Source organism: Grampus griseus (genome assembly GCF_964374135.1).
Source record: "Grampus griseus genome assembly, chromosome: 1".
Classification (NCBI taxonomy): domain Eukaryota; kingdom Metazoa; phylum Chordata; class Mammalia; order Artiodactyla; family Delphinidae; genus Grampus; species Grampus griseus.
In genome coordinates this window covers 138,052,951-138,077,434 of record NC_139017.1, presented here as the reverse complement: position 1 = coordinate 138,077,434, position 24,484 = coordinate 138,052,951, and the positions used below count along the sequence as shown (strand labels likewise).

Here is a 24,484-nt window from a genome sequence, read left to right as displayed (position 1 = left end):
CGATGATTGGTTAAAGTGGCTGCCACTCATAAAACGAGTCTGGGCGTTCGGCTCCTTTCGTTCCCAGCAGGCCTTGAGCGCGGGAAGATGGCGGCGTCCAGGTGGAGGTCTTGAAGAGATCGGATCGGTATGGCGTTGGCGTCGAGGTCAGCAAGGCTGGCCCTTGCTCGCCCCGGGCGGCTCGGTCTTGGGAGCTGCGGGGCCCCAAGACGCGGGGCGTACGAGTGGGGCGTGCGCTCCACGCGGAAGCCCGAGCCTCCTCCCCCGGACAGGGTGTACGAGATTCCTGGACTGGAGCCCATCACCTACGCGGGGAAGATGCACTTTATGCCCGGTCTGGCGCGGCCAGTCTTCCCGCCCTGGGACCCTGACTGGACGCCCCCGAAGTTCCGCCGCTTGCCCCCGCTTCACGAGCACCCGCTGTACAAAGACCAGGCCTGCTACGTCTTCCACCAGCGTTGCCGCCTCCTCGAGGGTGAGGCCCCAGGACGGGCGGGAGGGGACCTTGGTCCTCTACCCAGCACTGACCCCGACCTTTTGTGGCCTTGGGCAAGACGTTGAAACTCAGTGGGTCTCGGTTTCTCCGTCTGCAAAGTGGCCCGATATTGATTCTCATCTTCTGCGAATTGTTAGGATTAAGTGAGATGTAAAGAGCAGTATGTGTGAGGGAGTATTAGAGTTTTAGTGGCCAAGTGAAAAGATCTGGTTTCTAGGCCTAGTCCTGCCCCTCACCCTCTGTGTGATTTTGGGCAAGCGACTGAAGCTTCCTGAGCCTCCATTTCCTGTGAAATGAGTGGTTTTGACTAGGTGGTTCACATTGACCCAGCTCTTGCACCCTGGAGATGTAACTATGTTTGAGAACTAGTTGGAGGGGGATTATAGTGCAAAGAGACAACAGAAACGGTACTTAATCTGCAGGTCTATCGCCTCATTTCAGGCTAGTCAATCAAGTTAATTGGTAATTAGGATTGGTAATTGTGACAGAGGGGAAGTGATTTGCCAGTGATCTGCTTACAGGTGCACTGTGCGTTACTAGTGAAGCCAGGGCTACACCTCTGGTTTCCCAGGTCGATGTCCTTTGTCAACGGTCAGAGCTGAGATGTTTTCAGGGAAAGGATCTGGGCCTAAAATCCATCTAGTCCACTTCTGCTCCCTTTCACTCTCACTAAGAACAGGTCAAAATGACTTTAGCCAAAACCATCTGTATGTGTGGGGCAGTACCGGAAATTATGTTCCAGAGTCCCTGGAGGGGGTTGTTTATTGAGAGTCCTCTTAACCCATTTTTTCCTCCTCATTCTTCCTTAGTCCCTAAATCAGAGTGGGTTTAGGACAGGTCCTGAAAACACAAAATGGTCCAGGTAAGTGGGAGCAGAATTTTCCAGTAAGTAATTAGGAAAGAAAGAGACCTGGCAGGATTTGGGGACTAAGCCAGATAATAAATCCTAGGTTTGAAAAAAACTTGTCAACTGGCTAGCCTCTTAAGCTGCTCAAACCCACTCCTGAAAGCTGTTTTTTGGCCTTTAAATACTTCCAGTATCCTCACAGGGTGCTGTGAAGGACCTCACAAGACTTGGCACCCTTGAGTGACCCTGGTAACATTACCATGTGGATGAAATGCATTAGCTGTGTCTTAGAAGTTAAGGTTAACTTGTTTGACTAGGCTGAAAACATACCTTATGCTTTCACCATATGTAGAGAGGTTCTGTAAAGTCTGTAATAAAACTGCAAGATACAGGGCTAGAGAAGCAGATTGGGGTAATGGAGAGATCATGGGCTTTAACATAGACAGACTCAGGTTCTCCTCCCAGCCCCATCGCTTACAAGGTTTGGGACTTGAAACAAATTCCTTAGTCTCTTGAGTTTCATCTTCCATTCCATAAAATCCCATCCAACTTGTAGTTAAAGCTCCTGGCACAGAGTAGGTGGTAATGTTCAGTAAATGGCAGCTCTTACATATTATTCATATACTAGTGAACCATAAATTCTTAGTATTTTATCCATTTTCAAGTTTAAGGAACAATGGCAGTGTTGGGACTAAAAGTCAGGTTACCCGACCCCCAGTCCAGGGTTCTTTCTGCTGCACCACAAAATCCAGAAGTTAACATTTCTAAATATTTGTGTTTCTGATGTCTTATGAGCCTTAAAGTGAAAAGTCTCATTACCTTTCATTTATCACCACAGAAGAAATTGTCTGAGGGTGTTTCCCTCAAAGTGTGCTAAGTTTGCTTTGATCCCAGACATAGTTTTTCAAATGAAGATATATCTCTGCGTCGAGTGATGTTTTTTCAACTGGGATGAGTAGCCTGCACCACAGCCCATCCCGCTGAGAGTAAGGGGGTTAAATTAGTTTTTAGAGACTAAGCACTCTGAATCAGATCTTTTAGTTTATTTATACTCCTTCTTTTCCTAAAAAGTATTTTGGGCATCTTACAGAAATTTTGTAGCACAGCCAGATTAAATTAAAAATAGGTGAGGGGATCAGCACAAAGGAAAAATGAAACAGTGAATACAAAAAATCCATTCTGTGAGGTTGTACTTGTCCAGGGGAGCCCCAAAGTTGACTCTCAGCTTGCTAGCAGTCAACAAATGGTACAGAGATGGGGTCTGCTGACTAGGCCAGTTGCCTGTTTCTATAAATAGCTTATTATAGTGAAACCATGCACACCTGTTTACTTATTACCTATGGCTGCTTTCGTGCTACAGTGGCAGAGCTGAGTAGTTGTGATAGAGACACTGGCCCAGAAGCTGAAAATATTTACCGTCTGGCCCTTTAAGAAAAAGTTTGACCCCTGGTATAGAGAAACATTGTGAGTTATGCAATTCACCGTGTCCAAAAGACAAAACAGTACTCTACCCAGGAAAAGCCCAACCTTCCTGTCAGAGGCCAGAGAGAAGTTCAGAAGGTCTCAGGGAGGACCCTGCATAATAAATTGAGCAACATCCTCAGTATGATTCTTTTGACAAATACAGCAGTACATTTCATAGGGCTTCATACAAAAATCTGCTTATAAAATAGCTTGTTACAGAATCTCAGAGTCAGATGCGAAAGATTATCTAGTGCTCCCAAACTCAGGGCTCCTCAGGTTATTCATGATCCAGAAGTTATTTCCATCATTTCCAAAAGCTCTTTCCCTTGATAGAGCAGTATGCACTTAATCCTGGGCCCATATCTATTAAATGACGTATATTTGGCAGACATGAGCTTTTCCAGTCAGGGACTAGGGTGTCGGTTAATAGAAAGGATCTAGGTTTTGAGAGGTTGGCATCTATTGATGTAGTCCTGTAACCTGGGGTCTGAATTCTGCAGGTAACAAACAAATCCTTGCCTGCAAGATTCAGCCTCATGATCTCAGCCATCTTAGTGGCTGTTTGAATTCCTCCTGAGGCAAGTACTCACTGCCTCAATCAACTGTTAACTTCTTTAGATGGTCATTCCTGAAGCTGAGTTGAAATCTGGCTCTCATAGCTTCTGCTTTTTATTTTAGTTCTGACCCCTCAGATGTCGGAACAAATCCCATCTCTCTCTCAAGGCTGCTTTTTCCCCAAAATGCTACCCGGCAGGGATAAGCATCTCTTCCTGAATGACTTTTTTTTTTTGGTTTTGGTTTTTTGTGACTGATGACTCTAAAGGTGTAAAGCAGGCTCTGTGGCTTACCAAGACCAAGTTAATAGAAGGCCTTCCTGAGAAAGTGCTTAGCCTTGCTGACGATCCAAGGAACCACATAGAGAATCAAGATGAATGTGTTCTGAATGTGATCTTTCACGCTCGTCTCTGGCACTCTACTGAAGACATCCCCAAGAGAGAGACGTACTGGTAAGTCTCCCCCAAGTCAGTAAGGTTTCCAACTGATGGATCTTGGAGTCAGCCTGTTGCTTTACATCTCCAAATGTCTCTTCTTTTCTCCAAGCCCAGTCATTGTGGACAGTCTGATACAGCTGTGTAAATCCCAGATTGTCAAGCATCCTTCTCTGGCCAGACGGATCTGTGCCCAAAACAACATGTTATCCACCACCTGGAATCGAGGTTGGTCCTCCTGTATAGCAGAAAGCCTTTGTCTGTTCATTGTCTTTCTGCTCTTAGCCCCATCACCAGCTTATATTCCCTTCCCTGCTGCCATACCTATTCTCACTCCCATCCTTCATGGTCCAGTTTTGTGGCTCAGACATTGAAATGACATCCTCAGTGTCATTTCATTAGCCATAACCCAGCCTTTTTCTTTTTTGCGGTACGCGGGCCTCTCACAGCTGTGGCCTCTCCCGTTGCGGAGCACAGGCTCCGGACGCGCAGGCTCAGCGGCCATGGCTCACGGGCCTAGCCGCTCCACGGCATGTGGGATCTTCCCGGACCGGGGCACGAACCCGTGTCCCCTGCATCGGCAGGCGGACTCTCAACCACTGTGCCACCAGGGAAGCCCCAGCCTTTTTCTTTTTTAATCATTTCTTTTCAAGACTTAATTCAAACCATATCTGTTGAGTGCCTCTCAGTGCCTAAATGTTGAAGATAAGGAAGTAATAAAACATATAGTCTGCACTCCAAAGCTCATATTCTACTGCAAGAGCCTTCTTACTCCATTCATGCTTTTCTCATTTTCCAAATCCATTTTCCACATAGCTGCTAGAATGATCTTTCTAAAGTGCAGGTTGTCTTATGTCCCCTTCCCTGTTTCAAATCCTTCATTGTCTCGCAATAGCTTGACCATTTATCGTGGTATCCAAGGCTTTCTGTGATTTGGCCACCACCTGGTCTTTCTAGTCTTATCTCCTGCTCTCCTGCTCCCACCTCCATTCCCAGTTTACACTTAGCCACTTGCAGCTTTTTGGCATCAAGCTTTGCCTTTGCATGTGCTGTACGTTCTGTCTGGAATGCTCTTTTCTTCTTTCCTCATTTGACTAAATTCTGTGTGTCTGCATGACTAAGCTCAAGCCCCCTTCCCATGTGAATCCACAGGTTAGTTCTGTGCTCCTTGTGTCCATATGCCTACTTTTATCATAACACACATTATTACTATATTGTGATTATTTAACATCTGTCTGCCCCACTAAACTGAACTTCTGATGATAGAGACTGTGTCATATTCATTTTTGTCCACAGTGTCTAACAGTTCATGCCACACAAAAGGTGCTGACTGAAGGGACGGGTGAATTAATACCAAACCTCAGATGTTTTAGACAGGGATGTTCTGAGATCACAAGTTCTGTCTTTGGTGAATTCTGGAGCAGAGAAACCAGCTGTGGAGTAATTTGGGGTTTTCAGGACATCTGCTTGGTCAGGTTTCTCCAACTTGCCCTTTGAGTATGGACTTCCTGGCAAGGAGTCAGCTTTGTAGAGGTAATGGCACCACTAAGGAAGTTAGTGAACCTCATTAATAGAGGAGTACTTGTTGGCCCATTATCAAGTATTACCTCTAATTAAACTGCCCCATTTGGAGCTGTTGCTGGAGGAGGGATGTGGAGGGAATTGAATTGGAAACCACAGTAGCGTGGTCTGTGGGGAGAACCTAAAACCCAAGGTTAGGAGAGGTCCAGGCACATTTATCTTCCTTTGACATTATGTGTGAGGAAACAGGAAATACTTGAGAAAACTGTTCTTGAGGTGTGGGTATGATGTTTGCATACCCAGTAAGGGAGGACACATGCTAATTAAATGACAGTGCTGTTGGCCAAACCAGTTTTTTTTTCCCACATCTTTATTGGAGTATAAATGCTTTACAATGTTGTGTTAGTTTCTGCTGTACAACAAAGTGAATCAGCTATATGTATACATACATCCCCATATCCCCTCCCTCTTGAGCCTCCCTCCCACCCTCCCTATCCCGTCCCTCTAGGTCGTCACAAAGCATCAAGTTGATCTCCTTGTGCTATGCAGCAGCTTCCCACTAGCCATCCATTTTACATTTGGTAGTGTATACTCTCTCACTTCATCCCAGCTTCCCCTTACCCCCCACCCGTGCCCTCAAGTCCCTTCTTTTATGTCTGTGTCTTTATTCCTGCCCTGCCACTAGGTTCATCAGTACTGCTTTTTTAAATTCCATATATATGCGTTAGCATGCTATATTTGTTTTTCTCTTTCTGACTTACTTCACTGTATGACAGATTCTAGGTCCATCCACCTCACTACAAATAACTCAGTTTCATTTCTTTTTATGGCTGAGTAATATTCCATTGTATATATGTGCCACATCTTCTTTATCCATTCACCTGTTGATACACATTTAGGTTGCTTCCATGTCCTGGCTATTGTAAATAGTGCTGCAGTGAACATTGTGGTACCTGTATCTTTTTAAATTATGGTTTTCTCAGGGTATATGCCCAGTAGTGGGATTGCTGGGTCATATGGTAGTTCTATTTTTAGTTTTCTAAGGAACCTCCATACTGTTCTCCATAGTGGCTGTATCAATTTACATTCCCACCAACAGTGTGTGAGGGTTCCCTTTTCTCCACACCCTCTTCAGCATTTATTGTTTCTAGATTTTTTGATGATGGCTGTTCTGACCGGTGTGAGGTGATACCTCATTGTGGTTTTGATTTGCATTTCTCTAATGATTAGTGATGTTGAGCATCTTTTCTTGTATTTGTTGGCCATCTGTATGTCTCCTCTGGAGAAATGTCTATTTAGGTCTGCCACCTATTTTTGGATTAGGTTGTTTGTTTTTGTGATATTGAGTTGCATGAGCTGCTTGTATATTTTGGAGATTAATCATTTGTCAGTTGCTTCATTTGCAAATATTTTCTCCCATTCTGAGGGCTGCCTTTTTGTCTTGTGTATGGCTTCCTTTGCTGTGCAAAAGCTTTTAAGTTTCATTAGGTCCCATTTGTTTATTTTTGTTTTTATTTCCCTTGCTCTAGGAGGTGGGTCAAAAAGGATTTTGCTGTGATTTATGTCATGGAGTGTTCTGCCTATGTTTTCTTCTAAGAGATTTATAGTGTTTGGCCTTACATGTAGGTTTTTAATCCATTTTGAGTTTATTTTTGTTTATGGTGTTAGGGTGTGTTCTAATTTCATTCTTTTACATGTATCCATCCATTTTTCCCAGCACCACTTATTGAAGAGGCTGTCTATTCTTGCCTCCTTTGTCAAAGATAAGGTGACCATATGTGCGTGGGTTTATCTCGGCTTTCTATCCTGTTCCGTTGAGCTATATTTCTGTTTTTGTGCCAGTACCCTACTGTCTTGATTACTGTAGCTTTGTAGTATAGTCTGAAGTCAGGGAGCCTGATTCCTCCAGCTCTGTTTTTCTTTCTTAAGATTGCTTTGGCTATTTGGGGTCTTTTGTGTTTCCATACAGATTGTAAAATTTCTTGTTCTAGTTCTGTGAAAAATGCCATTCGTAATTTGATAGGGATTGCATTGAACCTGTAGATTGCTTTGGGTAGTACAGTCATTTTCACAATATTGATTCTTCCAATCCAGGAGCATGGTTTATCTCTCCATCTGTTTATGTTACCTTTGATTTCTTTCATCAGTGTTTTACAGTTTTCTGAGTACAGGTCTTTTGCCTCCTTAGGTAGGTTTTATTCCTAGGTGTTTTATTCTTTTTGTTGTGATGGTAAATAGGATTGTTTCCTTAATTTCTCTTTCTGATCTTTCATTGTTAGTGTATAGGAATGCAAGAGATTTCTGTGCATTAATTTTGTATCCTGCAACCTTACCAAATTCATTGATTAGTTCTAGTAGTTTTCTGGTGGCATCTTTAGGATTTTCTATGTGTAGCATCATGTCATCAGCAAACAGTGACAGTTTTACTTCTTTACCAATTTGTGTTCCTCTTATTTCTTTTTCTTCTCTGATTGCTGTGGCTAGGACTTCCAATACTGTGTTGAATAATAGTGGCTAGAGTGGACATCCTTATCTTGTTCCTGATTTTAGAGGAAATGCTTTCAGTTTTTTACCACTGAGAATGATGTTTGCTGTGCGTTTGCCGTATATGGCTCTTATTATGTTGAGGTAGGTTCCCTCTGTGCCCACTTTCTGGAGAGTTTTTATCATAAATGGGTGTTGAATTTTGTCAAAAGCTTTTTCTGCATCTACTGAGATGATCATATGGTTTTTATTCTTTAATTTGTTAATATGGTGTATCACATTGATTGATTTGCGTATATTGAAGAATCCTTGCATCCCTGGGATAAACCCCACTTGATCATGGTGTATGATTCTTTTAATGTGTTGTTGGATTCTGTTTTCTAGTATTTTGTTGAGGGTTTTTGAGTCTATGTTCATCAGTGATATTGGTCTATAATTTTCTTTTTTTGTGATATCTTTGTCTGGTTTTGGTATCAGGGTGATGGTGGCTTCGTAGAATGAATTTGGGAGTGTTCCTCTCTGCAATTTTTTGGAAGAGTTTGAGAAGGATAGATGTTAACTCTTCTCTAAATGTTTGATAGAATTCACCTGTGAAGCCATCTGGTCATAGACTTTTGTTTGTTGGAAGATTTTTAATTACAGTTCCAATTTCATTACCTGTGATTGGTCTGTTTATATTTTCTAATGCTTCCTGGTTCAATCTTGGAAGGTTGTACTTTTCCAAGGATTTGTCCATTTCTTCCAGGTTGTCCATTTTATTGGCATATAGTTGCTTGTAGCAGTCTCTTATGATCTTTTGTATCTCTGCAGTGTCAGTTGTAATCTGTCCTTTTTCATTTCTAATTTTATTGATTTTAGTCCTCTCCCTTTTTTTCTTGATGAGTCTGGCTAAAGGGTTATCAATTTTGTTTATCTTCTCAAAGAACCAACTTATAGTTTTATTGATCTTTGCTATGGCCGAACCAGTTTTTAGACAGATAGGATCATCAGCCTTGGTCAGTTACCATCACATTGCGCTTTGTAGTATTTGATATGTATTTCTCAAAACCCAAGCACCACGAGGAAGGTTTGACCCCATGGAGAATCCCTAGGAGGCCATTCTCCGGGAGTCTTTCCAGACGGCATTTGGCCTCCTGTGGGGACCTCTGTGAAGGGCATCTGGACACATTCACAGCGTGCAGTCTTGCTGCTCAGTCAGATGTCAGTTCATTTCCTCATATACCTATGTGTCCCTGTGGCAAATATGCTAATCTGACTTAAGTGAGGCTTTCTGACTGGCTCTATTTTTTTTTTTACTCTGAGCTGTTGAGGGCAATCTGGCCCTCTTCCTGGATTTGGTAGCCTTTCTCCTTAGCCTGTAGTTTCAGTACTTCTCTCTCTCCATCCCTCCTTCCTACCGTATCATACTCCAGTTATCTGGATTTATTTCCCTAAGCGCTGCCATGGAGCAGCATGCTCTGTGCTTTGGAACATGTTACTCCTCCTTCAGTAGAACAGTTTCCTCACTTTTCTTTGCCTGGTAAACTCTGACAAAGCAGTTTTCAACCAAGGGTGGTTTTACCCTCTTGGTATTGTCTGGAGACATTTTTGTTTGTCATAACTTGAACCAGACCTGGGGCTGGTAGTGGAAGTTCTATTGGCATCTAGTGAGTAGAGGCCAGGGATGCTGCCAAATACCTACAGTGCATAGGACAGCCTCCCTCACCAAAGAATTACCTCATCCAGAATGTAAAGAGTGCCAATGTTGAGAAGCTCCGCTCTTATCCATCTTTCAAAAGCAAGTTTAAAGGCATTGCTTCCCTCAGGAAGCTTCTCAGGTATCCCAGAAGAGGTCCGTTGTCCCCACCTCTGCTCTCTCTGAGTGTGGTTCATACTCTTGTTGTACTCCCTAGCCAGCTCCGTGAAAGCAGAGAGTTACTCTCACTCATTTCTGCGTCCCCAGCTTAATGCAGGTGCCTGGGAGGGTCTGAACCCACAGCCTCTGAGCCCACAGAGATCCCCAGGCCTCAAGGCTCACTGGAAGGAGAACACAGGAAGAAGAGCGCATTGGTCAGTCCCTCTCTCAAGAAACCCGGGATTAACACCTTAACAAATGTTTTTTTTCTTTTAGGATAAAAACTATTCTTAACTAATCCTTTTTTTAAAAATTTTTAATTTTATATTGCAGTATAGTTGACTTACAGTGGTGTGTTAGTTTCAGGTGTGTATCAAAGTGATTTAGTTATACATATATCTATTCAGATTCTTTTCCCATATACGTTACTGCAGTAGGTCCTTGTTGATTATCTGTTTTTCTTTTTTTCTTTTATGGAAAGAATTGAGGGAGGCTTCCTAGAGGAGGTGATGATTGAGGTGAGGTCTTTTTTATTTATTTATTTATTTATTTTTGGCTGTGTTAGGTCTTCGTTTCTGTGCGAGGACTTTCTCTAGTTGCGGCGACCGGGGGCCACTCTTCATCGTGGTGCGCAGGCCTCTCACTGTTGCAGCCTCTCTTGTTGTGGAGCACAGGCTCCAGATGCACAGGCTCAGTAGTTGTGGCACACGGGCTTAGTTGCTCCGCGGCATGTGGGATCTTCCCGGACCAGGGCTCAAACCTGTGTCCCCTGCACTGGCAGGCAGATTCTCAACCACTGCACCACCAGGGAAGCCCCTGATTATCTGTTTTATATATAGTAGTGTGTATATGTTAATTCCAACCACCTAATTTATCCCTACCTCCCACCTTTCCCCTTTGGTAACCATTAGTTTGTTTCTAAGTCTGTGAGTCTGTTTCTGTTTTGTAAATGAGTTCATTTGTGTCATTTTTTTAGATTCCACATATAAGTGATATCATATGATACTTGTCTTTCTCTGACTTACTTCACTTAGTATGATAATCTCTAGGCCCATCCATCTTGCGCAAATGGCATTATTTCATTCTTTTTTATGGCTGAGTAATATTCCATTGTATATATGTACCATTATTCCCTTGTATATATGTATCTTTTTTATCCATTCCTCTGTTGATGGATATTTAGGTTGCTTCCATGTCTTGGCTGTTGTAAATAGTGCTGCAGTGAACACTGGGGTGCGTGTATCTTTTCGAAGTATGATTTTCTCTGGATATATACCCAGGAGTGGGATTGCTGGATCATATGGTAGTAGCTCTATTTTTAGTTTTTTAAGGAACCTCCATACTCTTCTCCATAGTGGCTGTACCAAGTTACATTCCCATAAACAGTGTAGGAGGATTCCGTTTTCTCCACACCCTCTCCAGCATTTATTGTTTGTAGACTGTTTTTTTAATTTACTTATTGTATTTATTATTTATTTTTGGCTGCATTGGGCCCTCACTGCTGTGCGCGGGCTCCCTCTAGTTGTGGCAAGCGGGGGCTACTCTTCACTACGGTGCACGGGCCTCTCATTGCAGTGGCCTCTCCTGTTGCCGAGCACGGCCTCCAGGAGTGTGAGCCTGAGCATTTGTGACACACGGGCTCAGTAGCTGTGGCTCGTGGGCTGCAGAGCGCAGGCTCAGCAGCTGTGGCGCATGGGTTCAGGTGCTCCGTGGCATGTGGGGTCCTCCCAGACCTGGGTTCAAACCCGTGTCCCCTGCATTGGTGGGCAGACTCTCAACCACTGTGCCACCACTCTGCAACCACTGTGTGCAGTCCCTGTTTGTAGACTTTGATGATGGCCATTCTGACTGGCGTGAGGTGATACCTCTTAATAGTTTTGATTTGCATTTCTCTAATAATTAGTGATGTTGAGTATCTTTTCATGTGCTTTTTGGCCATCTGTATGTCTTCTTTGGAGAAATGTCTATTTAGATGTTCCCATTTTTGATTGGGTTTTTTTTTCGATATTGAGCTGCATGAACTGTTTGTATATTTTGGAGATTAATCCCTTGCCAGTCGCATCGTTTGCAAATACTTTTTCCCATTCTGTGTGTTGTCTTTTTGCTTTGTTTATGGTTTCCTTTACTGTGCAAAAGCTTTTAAGTTCGATTAGTTTCCAATTTGTTTGTTTTGTTTTTATTTTCATTACTCTAGGAGGTGGATCAAAAAAGATATTGCTGCAATTTATGTCAGAGTGTTCTACCTATGTTTTCCTCTAAGAGTTTTATAGTATCCATTCTTACATGTCGGCTTGTGCAGGCTTCCTCGTGGGAGGGACTGGTGCTCGCCCACTGGTGGGTGTCGCTGGGTCTTGTCCCTCTGGCGGGCAGGGCTGTGTCAAGGGTGTGTTTAGAGGGGGCTGTGGGCTGAGGAAGACTTTAAGCAGCCTGTGTGCTGATGGGCGGGGCTGTGTTCCCGCCCTGTTGGTTGTTTGACTGGAGCCATCCCTGTCCTGGAGCCTGTGGGCTGTTGGGTGGGGTCAGGTCTTGGCATCAAAATGGTGGCCTCCAGGACAGTTCACGCCAATGAGTACTCTCCAGTACCTCTGCCACCAGTGTCCTTGACCCCGCTGTGAGCCACAGCTGCCCCCCGCCCCCCCCCGCACTTCCCCAGGAGACCCTCCAAGATCAGCAGGTAGGTCTGGCCCAGGCTCCTATGAGGTCAGTGCTTTTTCCCCTGGGTCCTGGTGCACACAAGACCCTGTGTCCGCCTTCCAAGAGTGGCATTTCTTTTTCTCCCAGTCCAGTCGAGTTCCTGCAATCAAGCCCACTGCCCTTCAAAGCCAAATGCTCTGGGGATTCCTCCTCCTGATGCCAGACCCCCAGACTGAAGAGCCTTTTGTGGGGCTCAGAACTCTCACTCCTGTGGGAGAACCTCTGTGATGTAATTATTTTCCAGTCTGTGAGTTGCCCACTCAGTGGATGTGGGATTTAATTGTATTTCGAATGCACCCCTCCAACCATCTTGTTGTGGCTTCTTCTTTGTCTTTAGAAGTAGAATATCTTTTTTGGTAGGTTCCAGTCCTTTTTTGTCGATGGTTGTTCAGCAGTTAGTTGTTTGTTTTTTTTGTGTGTGTGTGTGTGGTACGCGGGCCTTTCACTGTTGCGGCCTCTCTCGTTGTGGAGCACAGGCTCCGGACGCGCAGGCTCAGTGGCCATGGCTCACGGGCCCAGCCGCCCCGCGGCATGTGGGATCCTCCCGGACCGGGGCACGAACCCGTGTCCCCTGCACCGGCAGGCGGACTCTCAACCACTGCGCCCCCAGGGAAGCCCAACAGTTAGTTGTTTTGGTGTTTTTGTGAGAGGAGGTGAGCTCAGGTCCTTCTCCTCCACCATCTTGTTCTCATGTCCCCTTCTATTCTTTAGAATGAAGATCACTAGATTAGGAATGATGTGACCTTCATTTCAACTCCAGTCCTGTTACATGCTTGTTCTGTGACTTCAGCCAGGCCACTCAGTCCTTTGGATCTGATGTTTCCTTGTCTACTCCAAGGCCCAGCAGAGGCAGAGGCAGAGGATGGCACCCAGACATCAAGTGAAGGAGGCTCACCTGCTTAAATGATAAGCGCAAGGATGAATTTCCAAAGTTCTGTTTTCTGTGATGAGGCAGATCAGATAGTAAAGCTGTGAAAGACTTGAGGAGCATGGCAGGATGAAAGCTTTAGACTTTGCCTAGCTAAGGCTTTAGACCAGGTTAGACTAATCGTTTTTCTCCCCCTTTAGAGTCTACTCTTATTCAGGTCCATGGTTCCAGTGGAGCCCAACTGAATGCCAAGGATCCTCTGCCCCCCATAGCCTCCCAAGAGGAAGTAGAAGCTACTAAGAATCATGTTCTTGAGACCTTCTATCCCATATCTCCCACTGTGGGTCTTCAGGAATGCAATGTTTATGATGTGAACGATGACACAGGTAAGTATCAAAGCCTTTGACTTTAGGCAGTGTGCAGATGAGGGACAAGCTTTCTCCAAAGAGAAAGGAAACACTGAGTACTTAGTATCTGCTAGGCACCTCATGTGCATTTTCTCCTAAGAGCCGTGTAGCAGCCCTGTGAGATAGGTACCAGTAAACCCCATTTTATAGGCAAGGAAACTGAGACTCAGGGAGGTTTGGATTGGCTCAAAGGCTGACTTTACTTTTGACCCCTGAGAAGTAATTCTGTTACATCAGTTGTAATGGGTAGCTTGAGGGGCTTTTGACCAGGCATCAGGTGTTTCCTTTATTCATAGTTCCCTTGAAAGGCACCCCCTCTCTGTGTACCCTGTAAACTCTGCCAACCTCCTGCTAGGATGGAGGAAGCCCCACAGTCCTTGAATGGGGCTCTTCATCCCACCTCCGTCAAACAAAGCACCACCACCTCCCCAGTGAGCCAAGACAGAAACTAGGGAGTCAGGCTGCACAGGCCTGCAGTTCCTGCCATCCACTCAGTCATTAAGGTAGCACCTTTCTCCTTAACCTCTCTCCATTTCCACAGCTACACCTCAGTCAGTCCCTACTGTCTCTCATCCAGCCTATTACCACAACCTCTCGACAGGTTAGTCTGACCCAGGCTGTTTTCCTCTCTGGTCCCTCTAGTTCACAGTTCCAGAGTAGCCTTTTGTTTGTTTGTTTTATAAATTTATTTATTTATTTTTGGCTGCATTGAGTCTTCGTTGCTGCACGCGGGCTTTCTCTAGTTGTGGAGAGTGGGGGCTACTCTTCGTTGCAGTGGCTTCTCTTGTTGCAGAGCACGGGCACTAGGGCGTGTGGGCTTCAGTAGTTGTGGCACACAGGCTCAGTAGTTGTGGCTTGCAGGCTCTAGAGCGCAGGCTCAGTAGTTGTGGCTCACGGGCTTAGTTGCTCCGTGGCATGTGGGATCTTCCCGGACCAGGGATCGAACCCGTGTCTCCCCTGCATTGGCAGGCGGATTCTCAACCACTGTGCCACCAGGGAAGCCCCAGAGTAGTCTTTATAGAACACAGATTTAATTCCGTTGCTCTCCATGCCCACCTCCCCATTGCCTGTTGGATAAAGTTTGAACTCCTTAGCTTATCACATGAAGGCCTTCACATCTGACCTCTGTGCCTCTCTCCAGCCTCATCTTTGTCTCCTCCCCCACAAGCCCCCTGTATTCCAACTGTGGCTTTTCTCACCACCATTCTTTGGCACTTCCTTTTCCCTCTGCCTGCACTTTTGACCATTCACCTCTTTTTGTCTTCGTTTAATGACTATTCATCTTAGGACTCACTTCTTCCCAGAAATGCTCTGCAACCTCGCAGTCTGGTCCGGGGCCTTTCGTCTGTCCTCACACAGCCCCCTGGGTTCCCTCGTGTCTTGACATGTCCCTCTGTGTGGGTGTGATCAGTTTTCCTGTCTGTCTCCCCTCTAGACTTGGTGAGCCCCTCAAAGGCAGTGCAGGCACCACGTGGGCTCTGTTCCTGGTTCCTGTGTTAGAGCTTGGCAGAGAGTGAGTGCTGAGTGTTGGGTACTCACACATGCGGAGGAACTGAGGCAGACAGGAAAGTCATGTCTCTTTTTCTTAAGTAGTGCTCTCCTCTGGGATTTTCAGAGCCCACACTTTCCCAGCCTCTTTCTGCCTCTGTTTCACCCACTTTCGCTAATCCAGGTCAGTCATTCTAGAAGCCCCCAGCCTCCGAGGGTTTGCTCATGGCCATGTAGGGGAAGCAGTGGTGACCTGGCAGGGTTGTGGGTGAGATGAACAAGTGCTGAACTTTGATGCTCAGCATAGTGTTGTGAGGTATGAGGCAAGTCATTTGTTACTAATAATCAAGTATTGAATTTTGCAAGTGATGTGCTTTTTAAAAAAATAATTACCATAGATTTCAGGTTATCCTTCTAATATCACTGTCATCTGTGTGCTTGAATGAGCGAGAAAGGGGTGGAGTTAGAGCTAGCCTGCAAGAATCACCTGGAACAGGTTGGCAAACATTTTCTGTAAAGAACCAAATGGTATTTTAGGTTTTGCAAGCCACGTATGGTCTCTGTCACAGCTACGTAATAGACATATGTAAATGAGTGGGTGTGGGTGTGCTCCAGTAAAAATTTTATTTTCAAAAACGGGCCAGATTAGGCCGGCAGGTTGACGTTTGCCCGCCCCTGAGCTATAGTGATAATATCTACCTCTACTGAGTCTCTGTCGTGCCTGGCACTAAGCTGAGGTCGGGTGACTTTCCTGAGGCTTTGGGGCAGGCTGATTAATCTTTTCTACCCCTCCACATGATGGCATGTCTTGCAGGATTCCGGGAGGGTTATCCTTACCCATATCCCCATACCTTGTATTTGCTGGAGTCAGCCAATTTACGACCACACCGCTTTCAACCAGATCAGCTGCGGGCCAAGATGATCCTGTTTGCCTTTGGCAATGCCCTGGCTCAGGCTCGGCTCCTCTATGGGGTACGTATGTGGAGAAGACCACCGAGCTGCCTTACATTGTGTTGGTTTCCTGCCTTACACTACTCAAAGGAAAGGGGGCATGGAGGGATTTATTTTTTTGCTTGACTGAGGAGTTTTAGGGAGAGGCACTTCCACTCACCCTACAGAGATGAGCTGCCATCTGCTGGGGGCCTACGATGTGCTTGTCTTTAACATAAGATGCCTCATTTTTTGTATCACAATAACCCACAAAGTTTCATTGCGATCTCCATTTTTCAGATTATGCCTCTGAATCCCAGGGAGGCTTGTCCAGAATTACACAGCAGTAAGTGGTGGAGAAAGGATTGGGACTAGGTAGACCCAACTCCTAAGGCTTCAGCTGTCTGCTCCAGCACACTGCCTCTGTTCTGTACTGTTGGAGCCCAGAGCACAAGGCTCCATCGGGCAGGCAGGAGGAAGTGAAGCAGGAGATGGCCCTGCCCACCCACTCAGGACAGGTTCTGAGGACCCAAGATACCACTTGGATGGTAGCCCTTTGATTCTAAGAGGAGGTCTCAGGGACCTAGATGTTATAGAATGCAGACTGAGTGGTTGTCACACAGTGCTGTCCCATGATTGGAGGAAAGCCTGGCGGGGGAGCAAAGGCCTCCAGGAAGGGGATGACAGTATGGGAGTCCCCAAGCAGGCCTGGGACACCAGATCCCTGGCTTTTTGTGTGTGTGTTGTGGGGCGAGAGGGGAGGGATGATGTTGAGGGCTGCTGTCGGGCTCCCAGGTATTGGTTAGAGCCTAAGGCCCTCCTGGAGGAGTGATGAACTTCAGAATGTTCTGTTTCCCATCTTACTTGGTCTCAGTGGGGTTGGTACAGTGTGGTTAGCCTAATGGGATAGAGAGTAGTATGGACCTTGCCTGTGTTGAGCATCTGCTACGTGCCAAACATTTAGTTAGGGCTCTTTACAGCAGTGGTTCTCAAAATATGGTCGTGGGTTAACAGCATGAACATCATCTGGGGACTTGCTGGAAATGCAGCTTCTCAGACCCATCCCAGACATCCTGCATCAGAAGCTCTGGGGGTGGGGCCTGGCAGTCTCTTTTAACAAGCCCTCCAGGTGATGCTGGTACAAGCTCAGATTTGAAAACCACTCCACTAAAATTTGAGAACCATTATTTAATCCTTGTAGCAACCCCCCACCCCGTGGCAGATACTATTAGCTTCATTTTAGAGATGAAGAAACTGAAGCTCAGGGAGGCTCAGTAACTTCCCCAAGGTCACACAGCTAAGAGATTAGCAGCTGTCACATCTTTATGTGACCTTCTTGTGTCTTTCCAGTCTTTGGGAGGTTATCTTAATTCCCATTCTCTGACATACTTTCTGAAGGCTCTGGAAGGTTTGGTAACTTGCCCAGAATCCCACAGCTAATGAGTAGGGAAGCAAGCATTGGAGCCCTGATCTCTCCAGCCTCAGAGGACATGCTGCCTCCTGACTCTGGGCAAGGATAGGGAGGCAGAGATAGTCACATGCCAGGTTCCAGGCCTGCAGGCTCATTGTAGCTTCTGTGCCAGCAGAGCATGGGTAGCATTGCTGTCACTAATTGCCACCCAGTTGGGTAGGAGAGGAGGCCTCCCCCAACCCCTCCAGGTACAAATTATTCCTGGGGATGTGAAGTTGAGCAATTACGGGAAGAGCCTCTGTGTAAAAGGTAAAATTGCTGAGAAATTTATGTACTACCTGCAGTTTTATTGATCTGTAGAGGGAGATAAGAGTCAATACAGAATTCTCAGCTAACACTTAGAGGTACTTTTCTTTTTTATTTCTCATGCAGCTAAAAACAGGTATTTCTAAGGCCAACAGTCCCAGTGTGGCCTACACTGAGGTCTGACATTAGCTATTCCTAATGTCAGATTCAGCCCTGGAGCAATGAATGTAGGCAGCATCTTTGAATCAAGGATGCTTTGCTTCATGGGGCCTGCCTATTGAATCTTTGTCCAGTGGATAGCAGTCACCAAACTGGATTCCTGCAGGCTCAGTAGGGTGAACATACGATTTGTCATCCAGACTGGTATACTTTTGAGAATGGCAGAGGAGCTACTATCAGATACAATGGGACACTAGGTGTAGACCAGAACAGTAAGATTCCAAGTGATTTAATAGCCTGGGGTCTGATCCTGGGTAACCTTGAGCAAATTATACCACCTCTCTGAACCTCAGTTTCCTCATCTGTTAAGTGGGTATATACCACTGGATTTTTGAGATTAGAGGTGACTTTATATAAAACTGGTGTGATACCTGGCACATGAGAGGCCTTCAGTAAATGGTTGCTAGTAGTATTACTGTTACCAAGTGGCACTAATTGAAAGAGGTAATCAGCAAATGTGTTGACTGGTGGAATCCTGGGGCCGACACAGCTGGAGTAGACACTCAGGAATCTGACACATACTCAGAGTTGCACTGAGAGGCTGAAGCTCAGGTGAGGTGCCTGCCAGTGGGCTTAGGGCATTCCAGATGCCCAGCGCTGAGGAGTAGAGTAAGGCAGATGGAAAGTGTGACTGGTCTAGCACCAGCCATTGTAGGTGCTGATGCCACACATTGTTGTGACTTCAGATGAGTCACTGCCTCACCCCGTCTGTTTCCTCAACTGTCAAATGGAGTGAGAACTGAATGAGATTATATATATTATGTGAATTGACCCTCCAGGTTAACATTTGATAGACGTCACTGTTGTCACCATCAGGTTACGGCCATGAGTTTGAGGGGTTCGCCGTCATTAACCTCCCAGCTCATCCTTCTGTGCAGCTTGCCTGGCAATCACCTCTCAGTGGCAGGAATTAGTACTTTAATGTGCTCAAGTTGAAGAGCAGGTACCCCGGGGCCACGAGGCATCTGAGGCCAGGCAGAGCCAGGCTGGGTGCGGGCGAGAAGGCCTGGCCCTGGACAGTGCCCTCAACTCCGCATTCTCTTTTCAGTGTCCTGCGGGGGGAACCACTAAAGAGGGGTGGGTTTATTTCAAAGACCAGAACTAGAAATTGCCTGGTTTGTGCTGCTCCTTTCACCCCACCATTTCTGATTTGATTTACTTGTCCTCTTTTCCTCTTAGAACGACACTAAGGTTTTGGAGCAGCCAGTAGTCGTGCAAAGTGTGGGCACTGATGGACGTGTCTTCCAGTTCCTGGTGCTACAGCTGAACACCACAGATCTGGCCTCTGATGAGGGTGTCAAGAATCTAGTCTGGATAGACTCGGATCAGCTCCTCTATGAGCATTTTTGGTGTCTCCCGGTGGTCAGAAGGAAGGCAGTTGTGGTAAGTCCAGCCGCCTCTGGCCTGGTGATGGGCCCAGGGCCAGGACTCACCCTCCCCAGAGTGAGCCTGGCTTGGGGTTGACGGGATGCTTGTGAGTGGGGCCCCGGCTTTAGGGTCTTCATGCTCAGGACCTCTGCCTGGAGGGATACTTCAGCCCTGCCCATTACCTAAAACAGTGCCTTCCACCCTGGGCCCCAGCCCGCTCTTCACCTCACCTCCCGTGCTCCCCAGTGCCCACCACGCCCAGCTCCTTGTAGCTGTCCAGTACGCGCCGCTGCCTGAGTAGCTCAGGATCCCAGTAGGTGCTGTTCCCTTTACAGAGGAGGCTGCTTCCTTCTTGCTCCCTCCTCCCTCTCCCCCACCCAACCTCCCCCATTTCTCTGTCATCTGCTTGTCCTCTAATTGTCATTCCAGGTTTAGCATAAAGACCCACCATCCCAATCCCAGCCTTGCTTAAGTACCTTGGGTGGGTTCCCATAGCCCCTGGGTCCCCCCAATCACAGCGCAGTCACGCTGCTGTTCTATAGTTATCTGTTTATGTGTTCTTCTCCTCTGCTAAACCGAGCACTGATTTCCTCAAAGGCTGAGTCCATGAATGATGCGTTCATTTCATTCCTCCATGGCGTTGTCGCTCACTGCTGCACCTTCAGTGCTCAGCTGACAGAGAGCAGGCCTGTGTTCTGTGTAGTGGGCAGTGGCAGTATCTAAATAGAATCATAATGTAGTATCAGGCAGTGATAAGCACTCTGAAGAGACAAAGCAGGACTGGGGGATGAGACAGAACAGAGTGGGGTGCTGCTGGATCTGTGGCTGACGAGCCATGTCCCACACAGGGCCTCAGTAGATTTGTTGAAATGTAGTTGTTGAGCCTTTGAACATTATCTGTATGTTAGTGGAATGATGAGTTCTCCAGTGTCTGTCAGTATTGTCTACCCTTGAAATGCCTACTGGTCTGGTCCCTTCTCTTTGGCCCCAGACACCATTCATTGTCCCTCACCTGTGCGGCCACACCAGCCTCCTCCGCGTCCCTCTGCTCTTAGTTGTGCTCTCCCTCTCCCCTTCACGTCTTCAGGTCCTCTTCTTTCAGCCTCTTCCTTCCAAAATAGTGGCTTAGTGCCAGGCCTGTGCTGGTGTGGTCACGTGACTCCTCCTTACCTGTCTCTTCCCGCACCCACCCCACCTCCACCATCACGGACCCTGGGCTCCAGCCTCACCCTAGCTCTTCCCACCTTCATTTGTGCCTCCGGACCAGTGCATATACTGGCCTCTTTGAAGTCTCTTTTTTTCTTTCTGGCCCATTCTGTTGTACTTCCCCTTTAAGACTCATTCATACATGCTCTCTTCCATGTATGGAAGTCAATGTGTTAGTTATTTTCTCCCCTGTTTTCTTAGCATCTTTTTCCTACTTCAATTATGAGGCCCATCACCTTGTATTATCACTATTGCAAACCTGGCTGGAAGCTCCTTGAAGGTGGGAGCCAGATTCAAGTCATTATTGGGTTTCCAGCACTGGGCACAGCTCTGATACAGAGAAGGTGCCTGATAAATGTGTGTGGAAGGAGTGAGGGATTATTGTCCCTGGCAATTAAAAGGGGCAACAGAACATTTGTTTGTGGTGGTTGAGGTGAGCAGGATTAGGGATCAGGGCAATGTCAACAGACGATTTGGCTGAAAGGTTCTGGGATGCTTTGTATCCTCCTCGCTAGTCCAGCGCCCCCGGCATCTCTTGGCAGCAGCTCCCCAGCGCTCCTCCTTGGTCGTGAGAGAAAGAAACAGTTATTATCCAGGCACTTAGGATTTGCATGAAACCTACCTTTGTTTTAATTGCTGCCATTAAACCTAGTAGCAGGATCCTAATGGGCTGTGTTCTTTCCAGGAACCTGTTGGGCCGACTGGTTTCCAGCCAGAGACATTCAGGAAGTTTTTAGCTCTGTATTTGCACGGTGCTGTGTGAGTCAAGGACCGTTCTGAGGCCTGGAGCTCCCTGTGCCCCTCTCCCCCTGAGGGTCCTGCGGCCTGGGTGGTGCCTGGGGCCTGCTCGGAGCCTAGTGCTCCTCTGGCTGGTGGTCTCACTGACAATAAAGAGCCTTCTGGTGCACTGGAGCCTGTGCTTGTTGTGGGGGTGCCATCGGGGGGGGGCACCCACAGATGCGTGCGGGCCCTTGCCATGAGCCTGCCTCCGCACAGGTGCTGGCCCTGGAGCCTGACCTACCCCAGCTTTGTCCGTGACTCATCTTGTGACTTTAAATAAGAATCTTCATCTCTCTGAGTTTCAGTTTCTTCATCTGAAACTTGAGGCTAATGTGACCTACACTGTTTGCTTCATATTAGGTGTTCTGTGATGGTCGCTAGGTTCTATGGCATTACTTAAATTGTGGACACATTCCACAATGACTGCAGAAGATCTGAATAGAATATTCAGTGTAAATTTCTCACTAGTACCTTGGTTAATGGACTGAGTACATCCCTGGTTCAGCTGGCCTCTGTTCAGATAGCATCAAGTCCTGCTCTGGGCCAGGCAGCTTATACACAGCATCTTGTTCAGTCCTCACAAAACCCTTGCAAGGTAAATGTTTCCATATTCAAGAGAAGTGTTGAATTCCTACTGTGTGCCGGGCAGCATTCTGGGCCCTGTAGATGAGGAGGTGCAGATAGTGTAAGGAATTGCTGAAGGTCACGCAGCTGGTGTTGTAGGTCGACTCCCCTAGGAAACCCGGAGATGGAGATTTGCAGGTGAAAGCTTGGGGAGAGCCTTGAGGGTCAGCACGTGCGGGGAGTGATGATAGCAGCACCGGGTGGAGGAGGGACTGAGCTCAGTGAGTTTGCACCTGAGGCCTTGGCTGGTTCCCGGCTCCGTGGGCCCCCTGGAACAGAGTTGTCCTCATGGAGCCGAGGTGCTGAGCCTTTCTACAAACACCAGTGACTTGTCAGCAGTCACTGGATAACACTGCTCCCAATTCGGGAGAGACCTCGGGTGAGGTGGCTTTGTTGGGCTGAGTGCGATTCCCGAGGGACTTTACTGAGAGCAGGCAGCCAGGACACTTCCTGCTGTGGGAGGATCACTCTGAAGAGGGGTCCGGGAGCCCATGTCACCTCCATCCATAACAGTGCTGTTTCCAGCCCCGTGTCCCTGACTCCCAGGTTGTACTCCTTCCACTTTACAAGGTACCTTTTAGGCTGGGCAGGGCAGGGTTTACCGGGAAAAGGACAGATTGGGCTGGTGGTGGTGTGTGTGAAGGGGTTACTGGGGAAGGCGGCGGGTGTGCAAAAGCAGGGGGGCGAGAAAGATCCTGGAGCACTGGGGAGTGGTTGGAAATGGGGAGCGCAAGGAGGGTGGGGGTGAGGCTGGAGGGGCAGCTCTCAAGGGCCTTGAATGCTGGCGCTTCAGGCTTCCCCAGATAAAATTTGTCCCCCACCCAAGGCAACTCTGGTCCTTTTCCCCAAGGGTAACCACAGCTTAGAGTTTCTCATGTAGCGCCATTAAAATGTATATGTATAATAAGGATGTATATATGTACATTGCTTAGTGTCATCCTATTTATAGACCATTCTGCACCTTCCTTTTTTCACCTAATACCTTGGCATCGCAGGATCTTGCCCCATCAGCACATATGAGCTATATTGTTTTTTTGAGCAGCTGCATTAATACCTGTCGATGGACATTCGAGTTATTTCTAGTTGTTAGCTATTACAAATAATGCTGCAGCGAGCATCCTTGTTCACGTATCTTAGAGTACTTCTGCCAGCGCAGCCACTGGATAAATTCCTAAGCAGAATTGCTGAGTCAAAGGGATTTTTTTAAAGAACACTCTGTGGGCGTGTGGAGGGCGAGTTGGCAGGGCAACTGTACCGAGTAGAGCTGGAGGCCACTGCGGTCATTCTCGGGTGAGTGGTGGTGGTGGCTTGAAGCCAGGCTGAGGGGGCGGAAGCCCCCTTGCTACTGGTGGGAGAATGGGGAGTGAGAGGGCGAAGCCAGCCTGGGTCTTGAGCGTGTGGGTCAGAGGCTGCAAGTAAGTGGGCCGTCAGCAGGTGACCTTGCAGCTTGAGAACTGTCCTGATAGGGTGCCAGTGTTACAGGGCAGGCCTGGGTGCTCATCCCAGCCCCTGGAGTGAGAACAGCCCTAGTGGTTGGCCTTCGTCTGTCCTCTTGGACCTTGCAGCTAAGCTGTGGAGCTTGGCACCCTCCGCTCTCTCCCTTCAAGCACCTTGCAGCTGGTCTGCAAAGTGAGGCAGGCAGGACTGGCGTTTCTATCCTCCCCATGCAGGTGAGGAGACTGCGGCTCAGACACCACGTGGTGTATTGTGAAGAACTGGGAAGTTCATATGTGATGACAGCTGCTTCCTCCATAGAGTTGTGCCTACCTCCCCAAATCCCAAACGCCCACCTACCTCATCCTCCCCACCCTCTTACCTTCCTCGTTAAACACAGGGAGGGAGGAAATACAGGATGATTTTCAGGCCCTATTTGGCCTTAGACTTGAGAACAGAGTACTCACCTAGTCAGAGCCAGTCTGGGAGAAGGAAGCAGGAGGACTGTGTGAGGAGGGTGGACGGGGATGTCCCACTATTAGTATAAAAGTCGCCCTATAGGGACTTGGACTTTTAAGCAACAGGCATTTGGAACCAAAATTTTGACACTGGCATTATGAGCACGTGTGAACGTGCTCTCATTTGGTCATGTATTTAAGTGTCATGTTGATCCATTAGAAAGCTCAGTTCATTTCTGGCAGGCATCAGTGGACTGGGGAACGCCATTTCCAAGAGTCTCCTATATTCTACCTTCCACTCAGATCCTGAGTTTCCTCATCTGCAGAGTGGGAATAAAGCACCTCCCTTTCAGATTTTCCCTACTTTGGGATTAACAGGCTGCATTTGACCAGGAGGTTTCAAGTAGATGGGTCTAGAGGTTTTCAGAAGCTCCGTGAAAAGGTGGGATTACTTCGGGGGGCCCTTTAGGCCGTCTCTGTCCTCTCCCAAGGCTGACTCAGGCTGGATGTAGGGCAGGTGCTCGCCAGAGGCTCTGTGACTTGCTGGGCTCTGTCCTTCAGCAGCAGGCCTGAGACTGGCGTAGGAGCAGGCCAGGGTCACCTCAGGCTTTAGACAGCATCTCCCTGCTTCCTCTTTTGTGGCGGGACAAAGTCCC

General features: G+C 47.2%; 1 protein-coding gene across 2 annotated transcripts; it reads left to right on the top strand.

Moving 5' to 3' along the window:
- Positions 1-75: 75 nt before the first annotated feature.
- On the top strand, positions 76-21,539 carry MRPL37 (mitochondrial ribosomal protein L37). Of its 2 annotated transcripts, XM_082647298.1 has the most exons (7): positions 76-475; positions 3,631-3,814; positions 3,909-4,024; positions 13,398-13,583; positions 15,907-16,064; positions 19,138-19,341; positions 21,218-21,528. In XM_082647298.1, exons 1-7 carry the CDS (start codon positions 130-132, stop codon positions 21,293-21,295), a joined length of 1,272 nt encoding a protein of 423 aa, XP_082503424.1. In that variant the 5' UTR covers positions 76-129; the 3' UTR covers positions 21,296-21,528. The 2 variants fall into 2 exon arrangements, with proteins under 2 accessions (XP_082503424.1, XP_082503425.1); XM_082647299.1 differs by lacking the exon at positions 13,398-13,583 and having other exon boundaries at positions 21,218-21,539.
- Positions 21,540-24,484: the final 2,945 nt, after the last annotated feature.